Source organism: Dipodomys merriami, unplaced genomic scaffold (genome assembly GCF_024711535.1).
Source record: "Dipodomys merriami isolate MVZ:Mamm:240054 unplaced genomic scaffold, mDipMer1.0.p SCAF_31, whole genome shotgun sequence".
Classification (NCBI taxonomy): domain Eukaryota; kingdom Metazoa; phylum Chordata; class Mammalia; order Rodentia; family Heteromyidae; genus Dipodomys; species Dipodomys merriami.
This window is the reverse complement of record NW_027204604.1, coordinates 12,887,467-12,910,555: the sequence shown is the minus strand read 5'-3', so window position 1 is coordinate 12,910,555 and position 23,089 is coordinate 12,887,467. Positions and strand designations below refer to the sequence as shown.

The window sequence follows — 23,089 nt, the reverse complement described above, 5'->3', positions numbered from 1 at the left end:
TTAAACTCAGGGCCTCAAACTTGCTAGGCTGGTTCTCTACCATGTGAGCCATGCCTCCAGTCCTGCTTTTTGCTGGTTAATTGAAGATAGATCATCACAGACTTTTCTGCCTGGACTTGAACTGCAATCCTGGATCTCAGCCTCCTGAGTAGCTGGGATTACAGGTGTGAGTCACTGGTGCCCAGCCTCTTGTATCTCTAGGTAACAAAGGGGAAATTAAATATATACCTAGTATTTCCTTTGTCTTGCAGCTCTATAACTGTGCATACACACACAACACACACACACACTCACACACACACACACACACACACACACACTCAGGACCTCACACTTTCACCTAGGTTTTTCCTCTCTTTTCTTTTGCGAGTCCTGGGGCTTGAACTTAGGGCCGGGGCACTGTCCCTGAGCTTCTCTTTGCTAGTACTCTTACCACTTGAGCCACAGCACCACTTCCAGCTTTTTCTGTTTATGTGGTACTTGGGAATCGAACCTAGGGTTTTGATGCATAGTAGGTAAGCGCCCTACCACTAAGCCACCTTCCTAGCGCCTCTCTGAGCTTTTTCTCACAGTTGGTGCTCTACCACTTGAGCCACACCTCCAATTCTAGGTTTTGCTGATTAATAAGCATCTTGGTGTTGATTCTCAGATCTCAGTCTTCAGAGATTATTGGAATGAGCTGCCAGCAGTTCACTGGGTTTTAATTTGAACGTAGGTTGTGTGTGTGTAAAATGATGGATGAGAATTTGGATGGATTCTGTTCACTGAAGGCTTCAGGAGGAGGATTCTTAAATCAAGTTCTGCCCCTCAGCTTGCATTTTGTTATTCATGAGTATAAAACAGTGACCTCCGCTCTGAATTCCTTCCGCATGTCCTCACCAGACAACTTTGGCAGTCATCTCAGTTTCTGTAGGCTAGCAGCACATTCAAGGGGTAGAAACAATCTGAAACAACTCCTGGCTCGATAGAATAGAAGAATGCACAGCATGGAACATAGAAAGAAATATTGTATTACTACTATGTGTGTACTGGCTCAAAAGATGAAGGGTTGTGGCTCCTCTAAATGTCAACGTTACCAGTTTAGTCAATAAGATTCAAGGGAATTTTGTCCTGAGAGAAAGGTGGTGACACGTCATCACCCATGCTGCCTCGGGAGGCCCCACGCACCTGCCTGGTCAGGAGAGTGATCATCCAGGCTCTAACACGCCTTTCTCTCTCTCACACAGGCGTTAACAGAACTGAAATCTGACAACCAGAGGCTGAAAGATGAAAATGGTGCCCTCATCAGAGTCATCAGCAAACTGTCCAAATAGATTAGGCTCCAGACTTGGGAGGGGAGGGAGAGCATTTGCTGCCTCACACCCTCTTTTCCAGCCATGGCTTTCCAGCCAAAAGAAGTGAATGTTTGGGTGGAAGGACTTTTTTTTTTTTTTTAACTCTTCAGTCACCTCTGCACTGTACATTTCTCTCTGCACTCTTGATTTTCCATGCCCTCCACAGCCCCCACCCCAGATTTTATGACAGTTTTAATTGAAGCATGATTGTGATCCTTCAAGCCTTCTGGAGAAGGCCTTGTGGAGTAAACCGAGCTCAGCTGTGGACCCCAACTTCTTGCCGCACTGCTGCTTTATCTACGTTGCATTTGGTCCAAACACGTAAGGCTTCTCCCCACAGCCTTCACGCTGACCTTTACAGTGCCCTCTGATGTGGGTGAGTCTTATGGTAGCCAGTCCAGGACCCCGTCTAGGATGCCAAGAGGAAGGGGAGGGTGTGGAAGGATCTGCAGAATGCCTCTGCAGCCGTATTTCCTAGGGTCTTAGGTGGCCATGACTGCCTCAAGGTTCTTCATTATGCTTCACTTCAGAAACTGACTTATTTTTAGATTTTTCTATCCATAACCAACATCCCTGACTAGTTTTAGCCCTTATTCCTCTCTTTCTCCAAGGCTCAGATAGCCCTGACCTCACTTATTCCTGTACTTTCTGTCTTATTCTCCCTTCCTCTTGCCTCCTCAACTGATGGTGTGAAAGCTGGAACAGAATACCTGACAGTCGTCTTTGAACATTATAGTAAATCATTACTCTGGAGACCAGAAAACCATCACTATCATCATCCTGGTAACTTGGTGACAGCATCATAACCCCTTTTCCCTGAAAAGCTAGAACCATTGTTCACATCTCCCATTTGTCTTCCCCAGCAAAATGATTTTCTGTATTAGAAAATCTAGCCTCTGAAAACTCTAGGCTGCTTCGTCTCCCTTCTTCATGCTCCTGACTGCTCTAACACCTATTAATGAGGAATGAAGTCATTGCAAGAAGGCCTGAGGAATGGGAAGGCAAATTGTTGGAAGCTGGACTGGGGAGTGGAAGCAGTGTAGAAAGACATACGTGGTGAAAGTAGAGTGTCTGTGGTCACTGCAGCACTATAGCTGTGCTGTGAGAATGATGGTAAACTTGATTGTTTCTGATGATGGGATTTAGGGAAGAGTCATTTGCTTTCTTAGAAGCCAACAGGACAAATGACTGCTAAATAGGGGTTTAAAGAGATGTGGTAGGTACTTCCAACCCATGATGAGAGTCGTGGAATTTTAGAGTGACAAGGCCCAGAGGCCATTTGGCCTGGCTTTCGGTTGTTTCACAGGGACTACCCCTGCTACCATATATTTCACCCATGGTCAAGTAACCTCTGGTGGTTTTGGTGGGTATGTATTTATTATCTGAAAGTTGGACAGTTCTCATAACCAGAGAGTTTTGGCAGATTGAACTCAGCTTCATGAGACAAGTGCTAAACCACTTGAGCCATGCCCCCAGTCCTCATGACAAGCTATTTGTGTCTATTGTATCTTTGTCCTGCAGACGAAAACAGCCTTTGAGAATATCATGCCCCAGTATAGACAGAGCGCTCCATAATTCCAACACAATTAAGCCATTAGTTCTCAATGATAGTATTTGCTTTTTATAGTTTTATCCCTTGGTTCATCTTCAGTGTACAGGTCACTTAAAGCCTCATTTGGGATTGCTGGTGATGCGCAGTGTGGATAGTGGTCCGTTCTCTTAACATATACTACCTCTGCTAGCTTCTTTCTGAAAATGCAATTTCCTTATCGATGGCCATGCTCTTAAAGCAGCAGCTGTAATTCAAGATCTCAGTTCCAGAATAGAAGCCCTGTCACCTCTGACAAGACCCTACAAGAGTGTACAATCTCTTCTGTAGTCGCCCATTTTTTTCAAGAGAAGCTGCTTCTCCCTTGGGACTTTGAATTATTAGGGGGCATTCACTGCAAGCTTGGTTCTCACGGAATGCTGAACGAGAACGAACAGCTCCATTTCTTCCACTATAATAATTTTCTTCATTCTAGGGAAGGAAGTCAACAAGGCCTTGGCTAAGTGATTCTTTTGGCGCATCTTGGGCATGGAGGAAGAAGGGATCGCTGCCTCTTTCTCAGGACCTGAAAATTAGATTAATAGGAAAACATTTCGAGCCACTCCCATTCCATACAGGCCAGATGGAGGAGTGACAAAGTTCCCTGAGGTCCCTGTGCCTTCTCCAGAGTGGGAGGCAGGCTCTTAGAACCCAGACTGGCCTCTACTCTGCTTGTTGCTTCACACACAGGGAGTTTTCCTCCCTTAATGACACCGTACTCTCTAACCAAGAACTCATGAAAGCACAAACCACCCTAAGTTTCAGGTGCTTTCTCTTAAGTCAATCCTTTTATTTAAAAAAAAAAATTTTGTGAATCCTAGTCTCTTCCAGAGAACAATATACCATTTCTTCAGAGTTGTATTGGCTGGCAGACCTCTGAGGGAGTGGTTATAGGCCTTCTGGTAGCCAGCTGTTTTCTCATGGTATTGGCAATGCCACACCTTTTTTCCTCCTTGGCCAGTGTCATATTGTGGGTCCTCCCAGTAGCCACGACCGCCCTCTTCACTCACAAGCACCCCCTAGCACAGCAAGGCAGGGCCTGTCTTGGTAGAGATGTTACAGGAAACTAGAGAAGGGAATGAACAGTCTCTGTGGTTTCACGCCCTCTGTTCTCATTGATTTGAGATTTTTCAACTAGCAAGCCATACCTTTGGGAACAATGATTGGGCCACTCCAGACATTCTCTGACTGGAGTTTGCCTGCTTGGCTTTCAGGAGCTGCTGGTCCTTTTCAGATCCCTCCAGGGTGTGCTGACCCCCAGCCCAGCCCAGCCCAGCCTCTGTGAGGGCTACGCATGTCTCAGGGTGTTGCCTCCAAAAATCTGAAGACCAGGCATGACTTAGGACCTAGTCAATGAATTTGTTTCTTTTCTAGGCCCATTTAATTCGTAATTTCTGGAACCTTCCTGCCTTTACCCAACTGTGGGATGCGTTTGCTTCTCTTCTGGGCTTGTCCTGGTTCTCTGCCAGCCCTTGCCCTGTTTAAGGAGACCTAGATGCATTTGTTGTTTGCCAAGACCACCGGTGTATTTCACATTTCTCTGAACCTATTCTCTCTAACAAAACAAAGCTTATTTTACAATTCCATCAAGAACTGAGGAGGCTAAAGTCCCACTTACTAGTTCATAAATCCCATAAAAGGCTGAGTAAACTACTAGCTGTTTTTCTGCTAGGAGATATTATAGAGCCAGGGATGAGAGAAGACACACAGCCAGGCACAGCCACACTGGGCTCTGGATTTCTGACCAGTGTCTCATCCAGACCACTGAGCAGAAGGTCCTGATAGTGTTAGCCCTTATTAAGAGGTGGGCCCCAGTGCTGGGAAGGTGGCTTATTGGTAGAGTTCTTGCCTAGCATGCATGAAGCCCTGGGTTCGATTCCTCAGTACCACATAAACAGAAAAAGACAAAAGTAGTGCTGTGGCTGAAGTAATAGAGCACTAGCCTTGAGCATAGAGAGGCTTAGGGACAGAGTCCAGGCCCTGAATTCAAGCCCCAAGACTGGCAAAAAAAAAAAGGGGGGGGCTGAGATGAGCAAAAGCCTGATCAAGAGAAGACTAAAGTGTTGCCAGCTACTTTGTACTTCAAATGGAAAAGTCTACAGGATTGTGCAGCTAGGCAGTAAGGCAGGGAATGCCTAGGTCACCCGATGAACCACTGGCTCTGCTGCAGCCCAGCAGTGAGGTAGTGCTGCAGGCCCTGGTGTCGTTCCCCCTCCTCCCCCAGTACCACCAGGAGTCACGGGGCTCTGCCACATATTCCCACAAAGTTGCTAGTCAGAGATTCTCCCACCCAAATCTAGGCCCAGTGATAGCTGCAAATCTTGGTCACCATTCTGACTTAATGACAGGTCACTCACAGACACCGTAAAGGATGTGGGTTCCCCAGGCCCATAAGCAAGATTGTGTTGAGGGCAGCGTAAGTACTGAAAGGCTTCCCGTCTGTACATGTGGGCTGGGGAGCCAGTTCTCCGTGTGACCACGTGTCCTCAGGCACCATGTAAAGTCCCTTTTGTGTTAAACATTCTGTGATTTACTCAGCCTTAGGAAGATCAGAACAATTCTTAAACTTGGAATTTCTGCTTCAACACTTCCTTCTTTTAATTTCAAAACTTCAAGGCCACAATTGTGATTTTCCTCCAGATTCATACTGTTTAACATCGACATGTCAAGGTTGACTACTGGTCCTTGTTAGAAAGTGAGGGTAATTGAATGGTGTTGCAATTGCTTTCCTCCTAAAGGTTTGGTAAGAATATTAAAACCTGCAGAGATGGAAATTGGAGCTCATAGGGAAATGGAGAGAAAGCAATTTGTTGCAAGCAGCCTTTGAACAAATTGTTTTACTAGGAAATAGATCTGCTCTTTCATAGGTGTCCTCACCACCCCTGCCCAACTCTCTGAGATGTGATCTACACTGGCTCTCAGTACCCAAACAGCAGACTTGATTGCATTTCTGCTTAGCACCAGCTGGTCCCTACTCTTAATTCTGCCTTTGCAATAGCAGGAGAATTTTCCTCCATAAAAACTTCCACCTGTACTCCCACTGAGCTCTTTCCCCGGAATGTAGGCTCTCAGAAGTTCCTGGTGCAGTTCACCATGGTCTTTCCTTTGAAGCAAGTTTGCAGAGGAGCTTACTAAAGTAGAAAGTGTTTACAATGCACATGGACACAGTGCGTGGAACAGTACTGGACTCTCAAGACTTATGCAGGTCCCAGTTTGCATGCAGTGTAAGAGCCAAGACCTGGTAGGGAAGGTGGCCTCCATTCTCTGGTAGGAAAAAGGAAGGTGGCCAGGACTATGAACGTGGTGTGGGATGGAGGTCATGAGCACTGGCAGGAAGGAAGGCAGTTCTGTTTCACTGGTGACTGCATCCCTCAGCCTGCAGCTGAGCAGAGATTTTATCAGCTTCGTTAATAGCTATTGACACTGTTTCAGAGCAGCAGGCCCATCGGGGAGAGCTATGGATTGCTTGTGTTCTGATTAGATTGGAAAAATAGATCAACTTCATTACATCTGTAGAACTGCCATTGTCCTAGCTAAGGACTAGGATGGCCTCTGAGGAAAAACAAGCAGACTCTCGACTAGCCAGCGTTCACGTCCATGTCTCCTTAAGAGCTGTGGTTGAGGGTCACAGCTGGCTTAAGGTGTGTCTTGTAACTATATTCCAGGAGCCTTCTTGGGAAGAAGAGTAGAGGAGAAAGAGGTGAGTCTCAAGTCCATGGCACATGCATGTTTAGGCCTTACCTAAAGCAGCTTGACAACTTGAGGCTCTCTTATCCTGCGTGAATACACATGCACACTTGCTAGCCTGCAGCTTTCAAAATGAAGTCTGACATATTCTTACTTGATGAGAAATGAGAGCTCAGAAACCAATTTTATCCAAGTGTAGTATTCTATTAATTTCTATCTTTTGCCTCCTACTCCCGCCCTTTCAATTTCCCAAAAGACTTGTTTCTAAGCCATTCCCCTACTCATCTGCTTATCATTTGGGACTGTGAATCTTCCAGTGACACTTTGTTATTTCTCCTCCAAACGTTCCCCTAATGCTTCCCATAAAATTTTACTTGGGTGGCCCCTTAGGTGACATCAGGATGCTCTTATGTTCTTCCAAAATAAGCATGCCTTCCCTCCTCCTCTTCCCCTCATCCCTCTCCACATTCTTTATGGACCTGACAATGCTCTGTCAGCCAAGATTCCTGGAGGAGTGTCATATACCAATCTTGACCCTACCCCTACCCCCTACCAACACACACACACGCGCACGCGCGCGCGCGCGCGCGCACACACACACACACACACACACACACACACACACACACACACACACACACACACACACACACACACACACACACACACACACACACACACAGAGTCTCTTCCAGTTTCAAAGCTCCCTGGATGTGCCAATGGCCTCAGAAAGCTTTGTAGGCCTAGATGAGTCCTCCATAACTTGGCCAGAGAGACCATGTTGGAGTCATTCTGTCTTTTGTCTTTAAAGATGTTACTAGTTCCAGCTTAAAAGCAAAGTGTGCTCAGCACACACTAGATAAGTATGCTGATCTAGTGAGGCTGCTGGTAATAGCAGCCCCAACCCATTCCTGCCTGGCAGAGAAGGGTCCAGAAGGGCTCACTGAAGAGCCTAGTCAGAACCCCTGGTGTACTCTCAAAACCCAGAGCTGGGGTGAGAGCGTAGACCCTGATCAAGGAACCTCGGGGCTGTGCCAGCTTGACTCTCCAAGCGTACCTGCCCCTGCCTTCCTCACACCTACTCTCCCAAGACCTCAGACCCATTTCAGCATGTCCTCCAAATTAGGGGGGGCACTAACGAGTGGCTGGAGGTGAAGGAAACTGGGAGGCAGGCTGCAGGGGGGAGGGAGCTTGGGGAGGCTTTAGCCATCCAACCCAGCCCCTTTACTAACGAGCAGTTCTTGAACCCTTGAACCGGCTGCCACCAGGCTGGTACCTCAGGGAGAGCCATGATTTCCCTGAAAGGGGAGGAATGTGTTTCACATTTGCATCCTTCTTCAGGGAGAAGATGTGATCTATTTGCAGTGGAATGGCTCAGATTAGGCTTTGGTATTAGGGTTTTCTTCCTTTCATGCTTCCTTTGCCCTGACCTTGGACAGACAGTGAAAGGAACATGGAAGAGCCACCCTGTGTCTCTTCGCCTCTCACTTCGTGGCAGCATTTTGTCTTTTCTCTCTGCCCTTCACCCCTCACCTTCCATCATGTTTAAAGCACCAATGTAACTATTTTTCAGCTGAGTTGTATTGATGAACTTCAGACCATTGTAAATACACCTGGAGGATGGGGATCGCACCCTGCAAGGGAAGCCAGACTTGCTTTGTGAAATGAATGTATTTTTATGCAATTTTGAGTGGCCTTTCAACCCTAAGATGGATGGTTCTTTTTGTTTTACTGGTTGTTATTATATAGTATTAAGTATTCTGTGTTTGGAAGTTTGGAAATAGTATTCACATCTATTTGATGCCCGTAAACACAACAGTATTTATAAATGAGTAAATAAACTGTGTTTTAACTTTGTGCAATTGGATTGATAATTTCACATCTGTCAAGGCTCCATCAGCCTCCTGCAACTCAGACAAGGCTCTGAGAGCACTGAGGAGTTCCTAAGTAGACAGGATGGTAAGAATTGAGGGTTCTCAGTGGCTGAGAATATGGCCGTTTCTACAAAGGCTGGGTAACAAGGTACTGAGCCCATCTCTGAACACCCTCGGTAGTAAGGTGAATCGGGGTCCAGAGGTGAACACAGCCCTCCTTCCTCTGCAGAATGCAGAGCGGTAACTGGGTCATTATTTGACTCAGGATATCCAAAAGCACATCCTAGTTCCAAACTACAACTGCAGCCAACTTGGTGATAAGGGGTTAACGCCACATTCCACGGAAGGAGCCAGCCCAAGGAGGTGCCACACGGGCACTTGGCAGGTCCTGCAGGTGAGCGGCCAGGGCTCAACTCAGGCAGCCCGGGTTCAGGTCTGGATTCTCCACAGCAAGTCCTGTCCTGGCACTGCCCGGCGGAAATCCCTGGTCACCGACGGGGAGGGAGGTCAGGGAGGGAAGATTCTTTTCTCCTGCTGTCACCCAGCTGCTCAGAGCCCAAGCAGCAGCAGAACAAACACATGATGTCATGGTTGAAGAGTTCAGACCTGTTTCCAGGCCCCAGAGCTAAGACAGAGATGCACGTCTGATGCAGGGCCCCTCGGAAACACATCACCTCCATCCCCCACTGGATGGGGTGAGGTCTACAGATGGTCACCTAGCAGGCATGTGGGCCAGCCCCCCAGGAAGGGCATAGCCCCTACTACAGAATGAGCCCACAGCCTCAGCCTGTGCACCCAGGCCACCCCCTGCTCATCTCCAGGACTGGAGTAGCAAGCGAGGACAGATGTCCACTCGTGCACACAGCCCTGCCTACCTCATCCACGCGGCCCCTTGAGCGCCGAGGCTGACAGGGAGCACAGCTCTCGCTGGTGATGCTCTTAGACAACTGTCATGTGACAGTCTGACAAAATGCCAGGCCTGCCTGCTGTCTCACCGTGAGAAGGCGGTGGCGGCGGAGATGGAAGGGACTTTAACCCCTTGGTCAAGGGAACTCTGCCCCACTCTCTTTAAACTTTTCTAAGCTGTCTTTGATCCCTAAGATCTTGCTTCCTAAGACAGTGACCTTTGGGATATCTGAAATGAGATGATTCCAGCTTCCCCTAGGGCCAGCCTCCCCTTTCGGGCTGACTGTGGCTGTCCCTAAGCCCAGGAATCTCCTGGAAGGGATTCGAGGTTGTCATTGACCCCTACAGCCTCCCAGCAGACAGTGTCTGGCACGAAGGCCATTGGCAGTGGCATGCATCTTGTGAGGTGCTGTGCACCCTACCACCCGCCACAGTGCCTGCCTGGGCTTCCCCAGCCCACAGGGGGTACCCCCTTTTGTTGCGCCCCGAGGGGAGATGAGACGAGTTCAGAGCCTCACAGCCAGCCTGCCACCCTCCTGCGCCAGCTGCCCCTCACACAGCTGCCTCCCCCACCCGCACCACAGCGCAGTAAAAACAACTAGAGACACCCCCCACCCCCGGGGTTCTTTCAGCTGTTTCTTTAATAAGGAGACGCAGCTCATTACAAAATAACAGTTTGACAAGAGATCAGACAAGAACAACAGAGTCCACGTAAGGGGTGAAGAGCATTGCCAAGCAAAGGGGGGAGGGAGGGCTACACGCGTGTCCTTCTGTGAAGACAGGGGGGCTCCTGGTGGGGCCAACAACATCCCAGGGGTGACTTGGGACAGCTCAGGCTCTGTCCCAGCCCGAGTTTGGAAGGTATCTGGCCCAAGGTTTTCAGAAAGCGGCAAATCAAGTCCTCAGATGAGTAGGAGTCAGCGCAGAATGGTCGGCTTCTCTAAGGAAGACCTTCCCCCCCCAAGGCCTGATTGCTAAAGAAGGCAGAGGAGAAGCCCCCATGCCCACATTCACCAGGCCTACCACCTCAGCAGACGCCCACCCTCTCGTCTCAGTTGCTGTATCTGTGGCGAGTGTGGGAGTCTGGAGAGTGAATCCCAGCATGCTCTGCAAGTGAATCCCAGCATGCTCTGGAATGGTTCCCCTCCACTTGCCCCATTCTTTTTGTCCCCGGCCACAGGTCCTGTGTGCACAACCATGAAAGTTCTCTCCTGCCTGAGCCTCCCGCATGATCCACATGCATTACCGCCGCAGGGGAGGCTACTGGGGGCCCCGGTCTGCAGGCTGGGGCCTTTCAACATGATAACCTGAGACCTTAGAAGGTTCTAGTTCTCTACTCACCTACTACTTGGCACCTACTGAAGTTGCCTGGACCGAGCCCCATGCATGCCCACTCTAAGCCATCCCTCTCAACTGCACCTTTCCACCACTGCCTCAGCCTCCTCACTCTTCAGGGCAAAGCATGGGTGGGGAGCTTCATCCTCTGTGGCCCCTGGGCTTTTCTCCCCACAGAAAACCCCTCCTATTGCCAACCATGGGCGCCGAAACCTCAGCCCCAGTGGTCATCGAGAACTTGGCCCCACATTGAGCTGTCACTGCTCCTGAAAATCCCCATTGGCTTTTCAGGAAATTTTCCTTGGGATAGTTCCAGAGCTATGGGGTCCCCACCACTGCCCCATCCACACCCAGGATAGAGATGGCATTGAACCATGACACCCAGGCCAAGGAAGTCAACAGGGACATCTCCCGAGGCCCCACCAGAAGCCCTGGACACCATCTGTCCTCACGACACGGGGCTGAAAGATTGGGGGGGGGGATGACAACAGGTGAGCCCTTCACAAGTGTTCTGCAGGGAGCCAGTCGAAGGGACACCAGGGGCTCCTGGGAGGAGCCTAGGGCAGTCTCCAGCAGGAGACCCCCTTTATGGCTTTTCAGTTAATTCAGACAGTGGGAGGGGGAACCACACCATACACAGACACAGACACAGACGCAACGGGACACCAGACACCAGCCGGACACTGCTGTGGCCCAAAGGTAGCCCTGCAGACAGATGAGCCGCAGGTGGGCCTTCAGTGGTCTCCAGCATCTTCCTTGGGCAGGGTTGGTCCCAGGCCAGAAACCTGCTCCCTTACCAATGGCTCCCATTGCGGGGATTCCCCATGGGGGTGGGGAGGACTGAAAGACACAGACTTTATATAACATCAAATCAAAAGGAGCAGCCTCAACCAGTTGTGTAAAATGGTTGGGGGTGGGGGAGATAAGGGGACTCTCAGCATGGCCATGCGACTATTTACAGAAAGTTATAGACATGCATCTTGATTAAACAAGATTCTGTTCATATGTTTATAGATAACTATCATCTTTTATATATAACTAAACACACATGGAGAGGGTCAGATGAGGCTCAAATGGCTTCAGAAGGTTCTTGTCACTTCAAAAATAAATACTCATGTATCTTCAAGTCACAGTGTCCCCTTCTCAATATTGCAGTTCAAAAGAAAAAATTCAACAAACATTAAGTCAAATCCATGGTCACCAATCTCTGGCCCCCTGGGACCGAGGGGGAGCGGGGGTCATGGTCATAGGGTAGGGTTGCTGCACAGGATGACCATCTAAATGTGAATTTCAGATTAAACCAAGGGTCACCCTGTAGTCTAGGATATCCCACATTGCCTAGGACTCATTTAAATGTAAAAATTACTGTTTATCTGAAGTTCAAATTTAACTGGGCATCCTGTATTATTTGCCAGATTTGGCGATCACCATGGGGCTCTGGGTCACCAGGACCAGCACAAAGGAGCCTCTCTATGAGCCACAGCCATGGCCAGCAGAGAAGACAGAGAAGAAGGCAGGGGATGGAAGGGCAGCTCCTGGTTGGTTCTCTCCTTCCCTTTGAGCAGAGGAGACATCTTCAGGGAAAGGCTTCTCTATTCAAGGCTGAGTGAGACCTAGGACCCACAGGTCTCAACAACCAATTAGGGCTGACCTTAAAGAACAGGAATCTCTCCTTTTCCCCTCTGCTAGAACCACTCCCCTCACCCCCACACACCCTACCACTGGAGGAAGCTTTAGAACTGGTTTTACACCCACCCACCCCCAGGACAGTGGCAGCAAGAGACACCTTATCTTCCCTCACTCTGAAGCCTTGGAACTGCAAAACTCATCCCACACTGATTCTACATAGTTATGTATGGTTTCCTGGGAAAAGAAAAGACCCCAGGGCCTCCAGCCATGCCGTGCGGAATCCCTGCTGCCACTTCCTCCAGCCAGGGGGCTCTGGGAGCCACTCTTCACCTCCCCCAGCACCGAGGCTGCACCATCCGGCCTTCCCCAGGCCTCGACCTCTGCTTCCAGCCTGAAATGCTGTAACACGGACAGAATGACTTCCCCAGAACGATTGTTCAGGGAGAAAGCAGGCTTCCTGCCTCGTCCTCGCTTTCTGAGCAGGATTGGGTTTAGGCTTTTATGGCCTCAGCCCCTCTCTTAAAAGGAAAAAAATAAAAAACACCTCTACTAAGTGCTTCCTTCTCTTCAGAACAGACTTTGGGATGAAAACAGCCCCAGAGGCACCCAGAACTCCGCACTAGCCAGACACCCTAACTATCCTACTAACGCCCCCAAGGGCTCTGACTTCCCCAGAAACACCCACACAGCACTGAGGGTTTGAAATGATGCTCTGTGGTTTGGGCTACATCCTCTCTTCAGGCAGAGAACAGTTAGAACTTCAGCATGTTCCCCCTGCAGGTGCAACCTGCTTGGGTGTCTGGCTTAGCAGGACCAGCCTGGGAAGAAACTGATTGCAACCCGTGCCAGAAGTTAACCTTAACAACATGCCTTCCCCCTGCAGGCCCCCATCAGAGGTGCGCCCAGAGTAATAAAATCCAGGCCCAAGCCACAGAGCTGCCTACAGTTCCCCTTCTGTCTCTGCAAGGGGCATAGCCAATACTGGACCCTGGAAGGGCTAAAGGAGATTTCTGGGAAGAATCACAGGTACTAGAAGGTGGGGTGGGAAAAGGCAAAAGAATGAAGGTAGAGGAGAAGAGAGGAGATATAGAGGAGAGTTTCCATTCATGAGATTTGTAGAGATGTAGATAGGGAAGGGACCCTGAGAAAGTACCAAAAACCACGGTCCAGGGAAGAGCTCAATAGTATCTGACAGCCATCCCAGGACTCGGTACCCCTCAGCCAGCTAGTTTCTGAATGCACCCTACTGTCCCATAACTTTACTACGACCATTACACTGGCCCTGAGAATTATAATCCATAATCCTTATCTGAGTCCTATCTTCCATATTCCCACAAACACACATGCAGTATAAAATCTCTAACTTCTCATGAACCAGGGACCACTAGCAGGAAGAAGGGTCTCTCAAAAGAAACAGGTGATAAGCCAGGTGCTGGTGGCTCACTCCTATAATACTATCAAGAGGATGAGATCTGCGAATCACTGCTCAAAGCCAGCCCAAGCAGGAAAGGCAATGAGATAAACACCAGATAAACACCAGACAACTGGACATGGAGCTGTGGCTCAAAGTTGTACAATGCTAGCCTTAAGCAAAAAGAGCTCAGGGATAGCACACCCAGGCCCTGAGTTCAAGCCCCACAACCGACCAAAATGAAGTGGTGGGGGGAAAAAGGTATGGGAAGCCTTGCTTCTCAGTTTGTTTCTGGTGGAGGGGTCCTCTCATTTCCCATTTAAACAAAAATTAAAGCAAAATAAAACCAGGTCATTCCTGCTCCTTCATTAAAATAAAGACACTCTGCACCTATCTACATGCTAGGTTCTCAAGGTCCTGACGCTCTCCAACATCATCCAGCTATCTTGGATGCCTACAGGAAGCCAAAGAGGCCCAAGTGGGGCGGGACAGGAAGCACTACCTTTTTTTTTAACTGGCAAAGAGAGGCATTCCCAGGCTTCCAGAGAAGCCGTGAGTTTTCTGTGGCCTGAGGGCTTTCAGGATGGAAGAGAGATACCAAGGAAGGGAGACAAGTAGGGTTGGTCTCTGGCCACATGGGGGCCTGACTCTCTTGCCCAGGCTGAACGTTTGGAAGGGGACTCAGTGCAAACTTTTACTAACATATATATGGCTTTTTTTTTTTTTAAGATCAATGCTGGGGACAAAAGGCAAATAGAGAATGGGACACAACTGAGCATGGGGTAGAAACCCTGGCACATCTCCTCTACCACCCATTTGGAATTAATGGCCTTCATTTCTTGGCATTCATAGAGATAAGTCTTAATGAATGACAGGTCTCCCTAGGGTACTCCAGCTATCCATCTGCCCACAGAGGAGGGCTTATGGAGCACAGAGGGTCCAGAGAGCAAGAAATGGGAGTTGGGGGGAATTTCAGTGCTCCCATCTACCTTTATCCCAGAAAATCTCTACCATCTATCCATCCTCCCTTTTTATCACACTGTTCTTATCTGAACCTCAGAGGAACTGAGATTTAATCCATCATTTTAAAAGTTCTTTGGCTCTGCACAGATGACATGCCTTCCAACAGTGTTGTTCTACTTAAATGAACAGAGAAACAGAAGCAAGAGCTTGATGAAGAATAAATGCAAATGGACTGCATTGCGTGAATTCTGGAGGGAGCGCGCTGCTGTGTTTCCCGCTGGATGAGGTGAAGAACCTGGAGTTTAATTTTGGTCTTTCTGGGTAATGGGAACTTCTGTTTCTTCATAGTTGGATATTTGTTGTCAACAAGGGTAAGATCCTGGGACTCGCCATCCCTGTTAAAGTCTGACAATGCTAGTGAGTACTTTATTTCCATAAATGTCCCAGAAACCCCACCGCTGGGGAAACCAAGACTGATTGGAGGAAGTCTATGATGATATCAGAGATTTGGTCCTAGTTCTGGACACAGGCAGTCCTCCATCTTGCTGCCTCCCAAACAGCCACTCACAAGGACCACGAGAACTTCTGACATTTGCCTAGGATTTTGAGCCTAATGGACAGATCTCCAGTTGGTGCCTGAAATCTTTCCCACACAGCTTCACTGTCCATGGCTCATTCTAGGAACGCAGAACCTCGAAGACACACAACATGCGCACACACGTAATATGCCACCGGCCACTGTACTGCCTTTGCTGTCAGGGAAAAGGAAGTGCTACCATTTTGTTGGTCCAGAACCTGCAAGAAAACAGGAAGTGCTACCACTTTCTGCCAGTAGAGGGCCTCGCTGTAGGCGAGGCCTGAGTGATGCGTTGAAAAGAGGGAGAGGAAACTGACAGAGCACTCAGCAAGGGCAGCTCTAGGGAGGATGAACAGAGCCAGGCTTCTCTTTTCACCTCTCAGGGGACTCTCCTCAGCAGCCATCAAAGGGAAGTTGGTCTTTAAAAAGAGAAAAAGGAAGGAAAAACAGATAGACCACAAACAAATGAAGAAAGAAAGAAAGAAAGAAAGAAAAAACAAACACCTCTAAGGTTGCGTAACTGAGGTATTGATAGCTCTGGATCTTGTCAGTGTCCGTGAAGAGTGAGAGTGAGCTCCCAGGCTGCCGCCTACTTGTTCTTGCCCAGCAGTGCGTCCACTTCCTCCTCGGGCTTAAGTGAGTGCCACTGGGCAATGGGTCTCCGGGGGTTGGCCAGCATGTCAGACCAGTGCCGAAGCTCTGTGCCCGTGGCGTTGCTTCCCACAAAGATCTTGCCAATGGCTTCGTTCTTGCCCAGCTTGTCATAGTCCAGCACGGTGACCACGACCTGGACTTTCTGTGAGGAAAGCAAAGAAAGGAGGCTTTGGGGAGGGGAACACGAGGATTCCCTTACCAAAGCTCCCTCCTCCATCAACCGAACTCTCAGTGACAGGACAGGGAGGAGAGGGAAAAGAGGGGGGAAAGGAAGGGGAGCAGGGAGGGGAAAGGAAAGGCTTCTTGCTTCCATCTAACAAGATCTGAATTTATGTGAGGATGAAGGCCACACCTTTTGGAGGGAACCTGTGTCTACCCACTGTAGTTCTCTGGCACTGTATAAGCCTTTGGAGGAGACATAAGCAGATGAACTTTACCTCCATGAAGCCAGCAGACACATGTTAAAATCTATACCAAGGGGTGAAGGTTATGCCAGGGAGGTGACCTCTTGGTACCCAAAGCCATGGTGTTAGCCCTGCGCAGCCACTCGGGGTGACTTTGCAGAGAAGGTGATGTTTGAAAGAGGCCATGAGGCCGAAGATTTCTCTTGGAGGAAGGAAAAAAGAAGACGAGCAAAGAGTAACCTGGGCCAATGGCTCACGCCTGTGATCCTTGCAATTCAGGAGGCTGAGATCTGAGGATCACAGTTTGAAGCCAGAAAAGTCGGTGAGAGCCGGGCACCAGTGGCTCACGCCTGTAATCCTAGCTGCTCAGGAGGCTGAGATCTGAGGATTGTTGTTCAAAGCCAGCCCAGGCAGGAAAGTCCATGAAACTCCTATCTCCAATTAACCACCAGAAAACCAGAAGTGGTGCTGTGGCTCAAGTGGTAGAGCACTAGCCTTGAGCACAAAGAGGCTCAGGAACAGTGCCCAAGTACTGAGTTCAAGCCCAGGACTGGCAAAAAAAAAAAAAGAAAAAGAAAAGAAAAAGCCAGACAAGTGCACAAGACTTTGCATGCAAGCCCCAGTACTGGCATGAAGGGGAGAGGAGTAATCTGGGTAGGGGCACAAGTACATTGGCTATAGAGAAACACTGGCACTTCACAGCTGCTGACAGGAGAAGCAGAAGTCATGGTAGAAGTAAGATTAAGTAGGGCTGGGCTCAGAGAAGGAGTTTGTATTTTACCCTTGGGTAAGCCGCTCCTGGAGTTTTTCTTTTCTTTCTTGCTTTCTTTTTTGTTGTTGTTTTTCTTTTTTGCTTTGCTTTGTTTTTGTTAGGGCCAGGTACTGGGATTTAAACTCAGCCCCTAACTTGCTAGGCAGTCACTCTACCACTTACACCATACCTCCAGTCCTTTTTGCTTTTTATTTCCAGGTGGGATCCTGTGGAGTTTGTGGGCGTTTTTGTTTCTGTGGGTGATGGGGTTTCAATTCAGGGCTGGGCGCTGTCCCTGAGCTCTGCTGCTCAAGGCTAGCACTCCACCCCCTTTGAGCCAGCTTCACTTTTGGTTTTCTGGAGATCAATGTCTCACAGACTTTCCTGCCCAGGCTGACTGTGAACTGTGTTCCTCAGCTCTCAGCCTCCTGAGTGGCCAGGATTACAGGCGTGAGCCACCAGCACCCTGTGGATTTTGTGTATTTGACCAAGCCAGCTTGGATGTCTATCTTCCTACCAACGCCTCCCATGTAGCTGAATCTCTGGCTCACACCACCACACCCAAGCTTGTTGGTTGAGATGAGGTCTCCCTAACACACATACTGACTCCAAGCCTCCATCTTCTCAAACTCTACCTCCCAAATAGCTGAGATTATAGGTGTGAGCCACCTATAGAGACCTGGCTTGAAGACTTTCAAAAGGAGTAGCAAATCTGAGAAGAGTGGCTTATGACTATAATCCTAGCTACTCAGGAAGCTGAGACTGAGAGGATCAATGTTTGCCTGACAAACGTTGAGGAGCTCTGGGAGACTCCATGTCCAATTATCCAGTAAAATGCCAGGCTGGAGGCATGGCTCAAGAGATAGAGTACTAGCTGTGGCAAAAAAAAGCCAAGTGAGAATACCTTGAGTTCAAGTCACAGTATTATCTCTGTTTGAGAGAGAGAAAGCTGGGATCGGGCTGTTAGCATCACTGGAGGAGGAAGAGCCATGATGCGGGGAAGAAGTCAGTTGCTAGGAAGTCTGGGAAGGTGTTAAGGACCCAAACCAAGACAGTGGGGGAGGGAACGTGGTGCAGGACTAGAAAGCTATTTAGAGGTGAGAACCAGGAGATCAGTGGGATTTGTTGAGGGACAAGACAGGAATGAAGAGAAGGGCTCAGAAGCGGGCCAGGGAGCAGACCTGGGGAGCAGGGGAAATGGGCAAGGGATGGCCAAGGCAGGACTGATGGGGAGATGGAGGGAGGCCATTTTCTCCTTAGTCACTCCCAACTTCTAAGAAAAGGCAGACCCTTCACAAGAGTCCCGGGAAAGAGGCCCCGTGAAGCATTATGGGACCCAGTCTTCCCTCATGATCTGGGCTCCTCTGAAGAGTGTACAGTACGGCTCACCTCCCCTGTGAACTTGGCCTAAGGCCTGCAGAGCTTGGGTACCTGAATCTGCTCAAAGGGGATCTCAAAGCTGAAGGACTCGTTGAAGTAGGGGTTCAAGGTCTTCTTCTTCACTGTCGTCTTCTTCTTCTTGAGCCTCTTGCCATTCTGCATCAGGTGGATCTTCACGTAGGGGTCTGTGTACAGAAAGTCCCATCCCAGAAGCCCCTTAGCCCCTGCCTGGCCTCCCGCACACCCAGAGCCTCATGGGACCTGAGTCTCCACTCCAAGGCCAGACCCTTAGGAAGCCCTGGGCACAGGACAGGAAGTCTACTAGACACAGAGTGGAATACATGGCAGCCAAAGCTTCACCCCCAGGACCAGCTCTGAAGGTCAGTCGTGGCTCCCTAGAGCACTAAGTTGGATCTAAGAATGGCCTGTGTGAGAGAGTGTGTGAGCACTGGCAGGTAATGCCTGTGCTAGGCCGGTCATACCTCTGCTGCGCCTGGCCCAGCCCCGTCCTATCTGCAGATGAGAAACTGGGGTCAGGGCTGGGACTGTGGCTCAGTGGTAGAGTGCTTGCCTAGCATGCATGAAGCCCTGGGTTCGATTCCTCAGTACCACATACACAGAAAAAGCCAGAAATGGCACTGTGGCTCAAGTGGAAGAGTGCTAGCCTTGAGCAAAAGAAGCTCAGGGACAGTGCCCAGGCCCTGAGTTCAAGCCCCAAGACCAGCACCAAAAGATAAGTAAAGAAACTGGGGTCAAAGAAGGGAAACGATGGACCCAAGATCACACACTAGGTCTGTAACGAGGCCAGAGCAGTTTCCCTGAGAAGACCCAGACGACATGCAGCAGGCTTCGCCCACCAGCGCCCTCTGCCGTGGGCCAGCTCCATTCATGTCAGGAAATCCGAAACACAGGAGGCCCCCACACATGGAGTCCCCTTCCACAGAAGACACAGCAACTTACAGCCCCTCTTACAAAAATGTTCCCAGTGAGGTGGGAAGGCAGCGTGGGCCGCCCTGGCCTGAGCCCTGCCCACGTCTTACACTTCCACGAGAAGTGAGATCCAAAGTCCTTATGAACTCATTTGGGGGATGGTATCTATCTGATCCTCTCCTTGGGGGCCACAAAAAAAGCACTGGAAAGATAACTCGGGGTGGGAACAAAGCACCCCTGGAGAAAGCAGGGCTGAGGGATCAAGGGCTCAGAAGCCAGATCCAGCAGGTCTCTGGGGGGAAGTTTTCCTCCTGGCCTGGGTGTGTGCACTCTAGGGCTCAGGACTCAGTGACTGGCTCGCTGGTGCCACCTACTGGCAGTCAGATGCTCTACAGTACCTGAAAGGCCACCCACGTCCATCTTCTTCAGGTTCTTGGCCTCCAGGATGCAGACAGTGAGCTTGCCAGCCGTGGGCACGTAGCGCAGGGAGGTGCAGATGTCTCCCAGCTTCTCTGGCTGACCAGGGAGAAAAAGGGGGACCCAGGTCATCTCAGCCGTCCCAGTCTCTGAAGCATGGCTGACCCTATCTTGCTAAGACCAGCCCCTAACGTCAGCCACCAACCCTCTCGCTTCTGGTGGTTGAAAAGGTCCTGCAGCACCTGACCTTGAGACCTCGCACTGCAGTTCCCAGTCACGGCTGGAGGAGGCCGATGGGGGAGGGGGCAGCAAGACCTGGCAGGTCCAGCAGTCATGGGGTTTGCCCAAGCCCTAGTCCAGGCCCAGGTCGGGTGGGAAGGACATGAGGAGCCTAAATGGAACCAAATGTTGGTTTCCAAGAGCTCGGGGACACAAAGCCTCCAGGAGCACCCTTGTGTGGCTCCCTCCTGCCCACTCCCCACTCCAGACTGTGGGTGAGTTGGCCGGGGGACTTTCAAAGTGTTCTTTCTTTAGTCACTGCAACTCTCTGGTGTAGACAAGGCAAGGATTCTTTGTAACCAAGCAGAAACTGAAGCCCCGGGGGGGGAAGGGGGATTCGTCCAAGGCACACAGAAATCCGGCACTGAGGGCAGGATGTCAGGGATCCAGACTCCAAGATATCTGCCAACATCACAGCTCAGGGATAGCCTAACTCTGAGAGTCCAGCCAATCACACACACACACACACACACACACACACACACACACACACACACACACACACACACACACACACACACGGGCTAAAAAGTGTCTAACTCTGAGAGTCCAGCCAATCACACACACACACACACACACACACACACACACACGGGCTAAAAAGTGTCTAACTCTGAGAGTCCAGCCAATCACACACACACACACACACACACACACACACACAGCCTAACTCTGAGAGTCCAGCCAATCACACACACACACACACACACACACACACACACACACACACACACACACACACACACACACACACACACACACACACACGGGCTAAAAAGTGTCTAACTCTGAGAGTCCAGCCAATCACACACACACACACACACACACACACACACACACGGGCTAAAAAGTGTCTAACTCTGAGAGTCCAGCCAATCACACACACACACACACACACACACACACACACAGCCTAACTCTGAGAGTCCAGCCAATCACACACACACACACACACACACACACACACACACACACACACACACACACACACACACACACACACACACACACACACACACACACACACACACACACGGGCTAAAAAGTGTCTACCAAACACCAGACACAGCAGCAAACACTTTCCATGTGTAAGAAGAATCTAAGGAGAGTTTGAGTGACTGGGCCAGGGTCAGCAGCCAGCAGTGTGGAGATGACTCCGGAGCCCGCGCTCTTCCCATCATAGACCCAAGGGCAGCACCCGGGCCTCCTGCAGGGCCGCGCCTCCTGCAGGGCCGCGCCTCCTGGGCTCTCACCTCCTCCTTCTCCCCGCCTTGCAGGTCTCGCCACTCCTCAATGGGCTGGCCGAGGTCCACGGTGTTCATGGGCACCTTCACTTCGCCAATAATGTCATGCTTGGAGAAGCGGTCAAAGTCATAGATGGCCATCACCAGGGTTTTGCCCCCCAGTTCCTGGTATGGCACCTGCAGGGTACAAGCTGGGTCAGAAAGGACCCCTGGGGGGTGCTGTGGGCAGGAATCTAAGCTGGGGCCTCTCCTCCATCCAGCTCAGTGTCCCTGAGAAGTCTGCACAGATTCAGGTAAGCAGAGTGAGATGGGAGAGGTCACCGTCCACCTCCACAGAGGGTGGTGCGACCTGACACACACGCCCACATCGAGCCCCAGGCCCCAGCCATGCCTAAGGACCGGGGCCGGGGGGAGGGAGGAGAAGCTACAGAACTCGGGGACAGGGAGAATGTCCCCTTCCAGCCACATCACCTTGAAGGTGAAGGTCTCGTTGAAGGCGGGGTTCAGCGTCTTGCGGTGGACTTTGGTCTCGTACTTCTTCTTCTTGTCTGGGAGGAGGAAGACTTTGACATAAGGGTCCGAGGTGCCCCCCATGTCCAGGGCGGGGAGCTCCGCGGCCTGCAGGACGCCCACGGTGAGCTGTGGAGAGAGGGAGGGGCTCGTGTCTCCAGACCGCTCCAGGCCCCAGTTCTGGATCCCACCATGCCCGGCCCAGAGGGGGCTGCCGGGAGTGGGAGGGTTCACAGCCACATGAACCTGTTCTGCTCTCCCCAGAGCAGGTGGGGGGCCAGGCCAGAGCCAATGACTGACCGGATACAGTCCTGTGGCTCCTACCCTGCCCCACGTCACACAGAGAAGCCATGCCCACCCACCAATCAGAATCCCCCCAGCCCCCACCCTGCCACTCTGTTCCCTCAGCACAGCCACACATACCTGGTTGGCCTGGAAGTCATAGTCCAGGGAGAACTGCAGTTTGCCCAGGTTCTCTGGCTCCTTCTCTTCTTCTCCTTCCCCTTCTCCCTCCGTCAGGCCTGTCTCTGCATCATCGTCATCCTGGAGGGGCTGCGGGGAGGAAAGAAGCAAGCTCAAGGTCTGCTTCAGCACAAAGGCAATGCAACAGCCAGACCTTGACTCCCAGCCAGGTGTGCAGATGAGGAGGCACAACCCATCCCTGGGCTCTGCTGCCCATCAGCACCCGGGTGGGCAGATCCCCACCGGTGCTCCGTCTTGGTGTTACAAGGCCAGGTACCAGGTACCTCATGCCCTGCAGCTACTTGAGGCAGGGTACCCACTTCCCCCATAAGTCCCCACCCAGTGCTCTCCTGGGTGTGGCAGACCCCACTCAGCCTGGGCAAGACTTACCAGTAGTACAGTCCAGGCAGCCCAGAGCAGGGTGGATCCAGAGGTGGACAAAGAAGGGAGAAAAATATAAGAAAACTCCACAGCTCAAACCAATCCTTGAAGTCACAGCCATGTGGCTGTGAGATCAGGCTGGGCTAGCGCCAGGTCATCTTGGAAAACACATTCACACACACACACACACACACACACACATGCACACGCACGCACACATACATGGTGCACACAGGTGCACTGCACGCACATGCACACACATGTACACATATGCACACACACACAGGCTATCACAAGCCCTGGCCAACTTCTTCAGAGGAGCCCCTTCCTGCTATTCTCTATAAGGATTCCTTGAGATTCCTCCCTGTCACTC

At 50.5% G+C, this 23,089-nt stretch overlaps 2 protein-coding genes across 8 annotated transcripts in view; one reads left to right on the top strand and one right to left on the bottom strand.

Moving 5' to 3' along the window:
- Window positions 1–8,466, top strand: part of Ppp1r12b (protein phosphatase 1 regulatory subunit 12B) — a 209,584-nt gene extending 201,118 nt beyond the window's left edge. For 2 of the 4 annotated variants that reach the window (XM_070041820.1, XM_070041818.1), the window contains one exon: window positions 1,227–8,466. In XM_070041820.1, the coding sequence (XP_069897921.1) occupies window positions 1,227–1,313 (87 nt within the window). In that variant the 3' untranslated portion in view covers window positions 1,314–8,466. The remainder of the gene's footprint in view (window positions 1–1,226) is intronic. The other 2 variants (XM_070041819.1, XM_070041821.1) reach the window with 1 other exon arrangement.
- A 1,485-nt stretch (window positions 8,467–9,951) lies between these two features.
- Syt2 (synaptotagmin 2) overlaps window positions 9,952–23,089 on the bottom strand; it is a 105,301-nt gene continuing 92,163 nt past the window's right edge. For all 4 annotated transcript variants that reach the window (XM_070041814.1, XM_070041813.1, XM_070041815.1 and 1 more), the window contains exons 4-9: window positions 22,297–22,416; window positions 21,835–22,002; window positions 21,373–21,540; window positions 19,822–19,939; window positions 18,545–18,678; window positions 9,952–16,100 (exon numbers count right to left, since the gene is read on the bottom strand). In XM_070041814.1, the coding sequence (XP_069897915.1) occupies window positions 15,894–16,100; window positions 18,545–18,678; window positions 19,822–19,939; window positions 21,373–21,540; window positions 21,835–22,002; window positions 22,297–22,416 (915 nt within the window). In that variant the 3' untranslated portion in view covers window positions 9,952–15,893. The remainder of the gene's footprint in view (window positions 16,101–18,544; window positions 18,679–19,821; window positions 19,940–21,372; window positions 21,541–21,834; window positions 22,003–22,296; window positions 22,417–23,089) is intronic.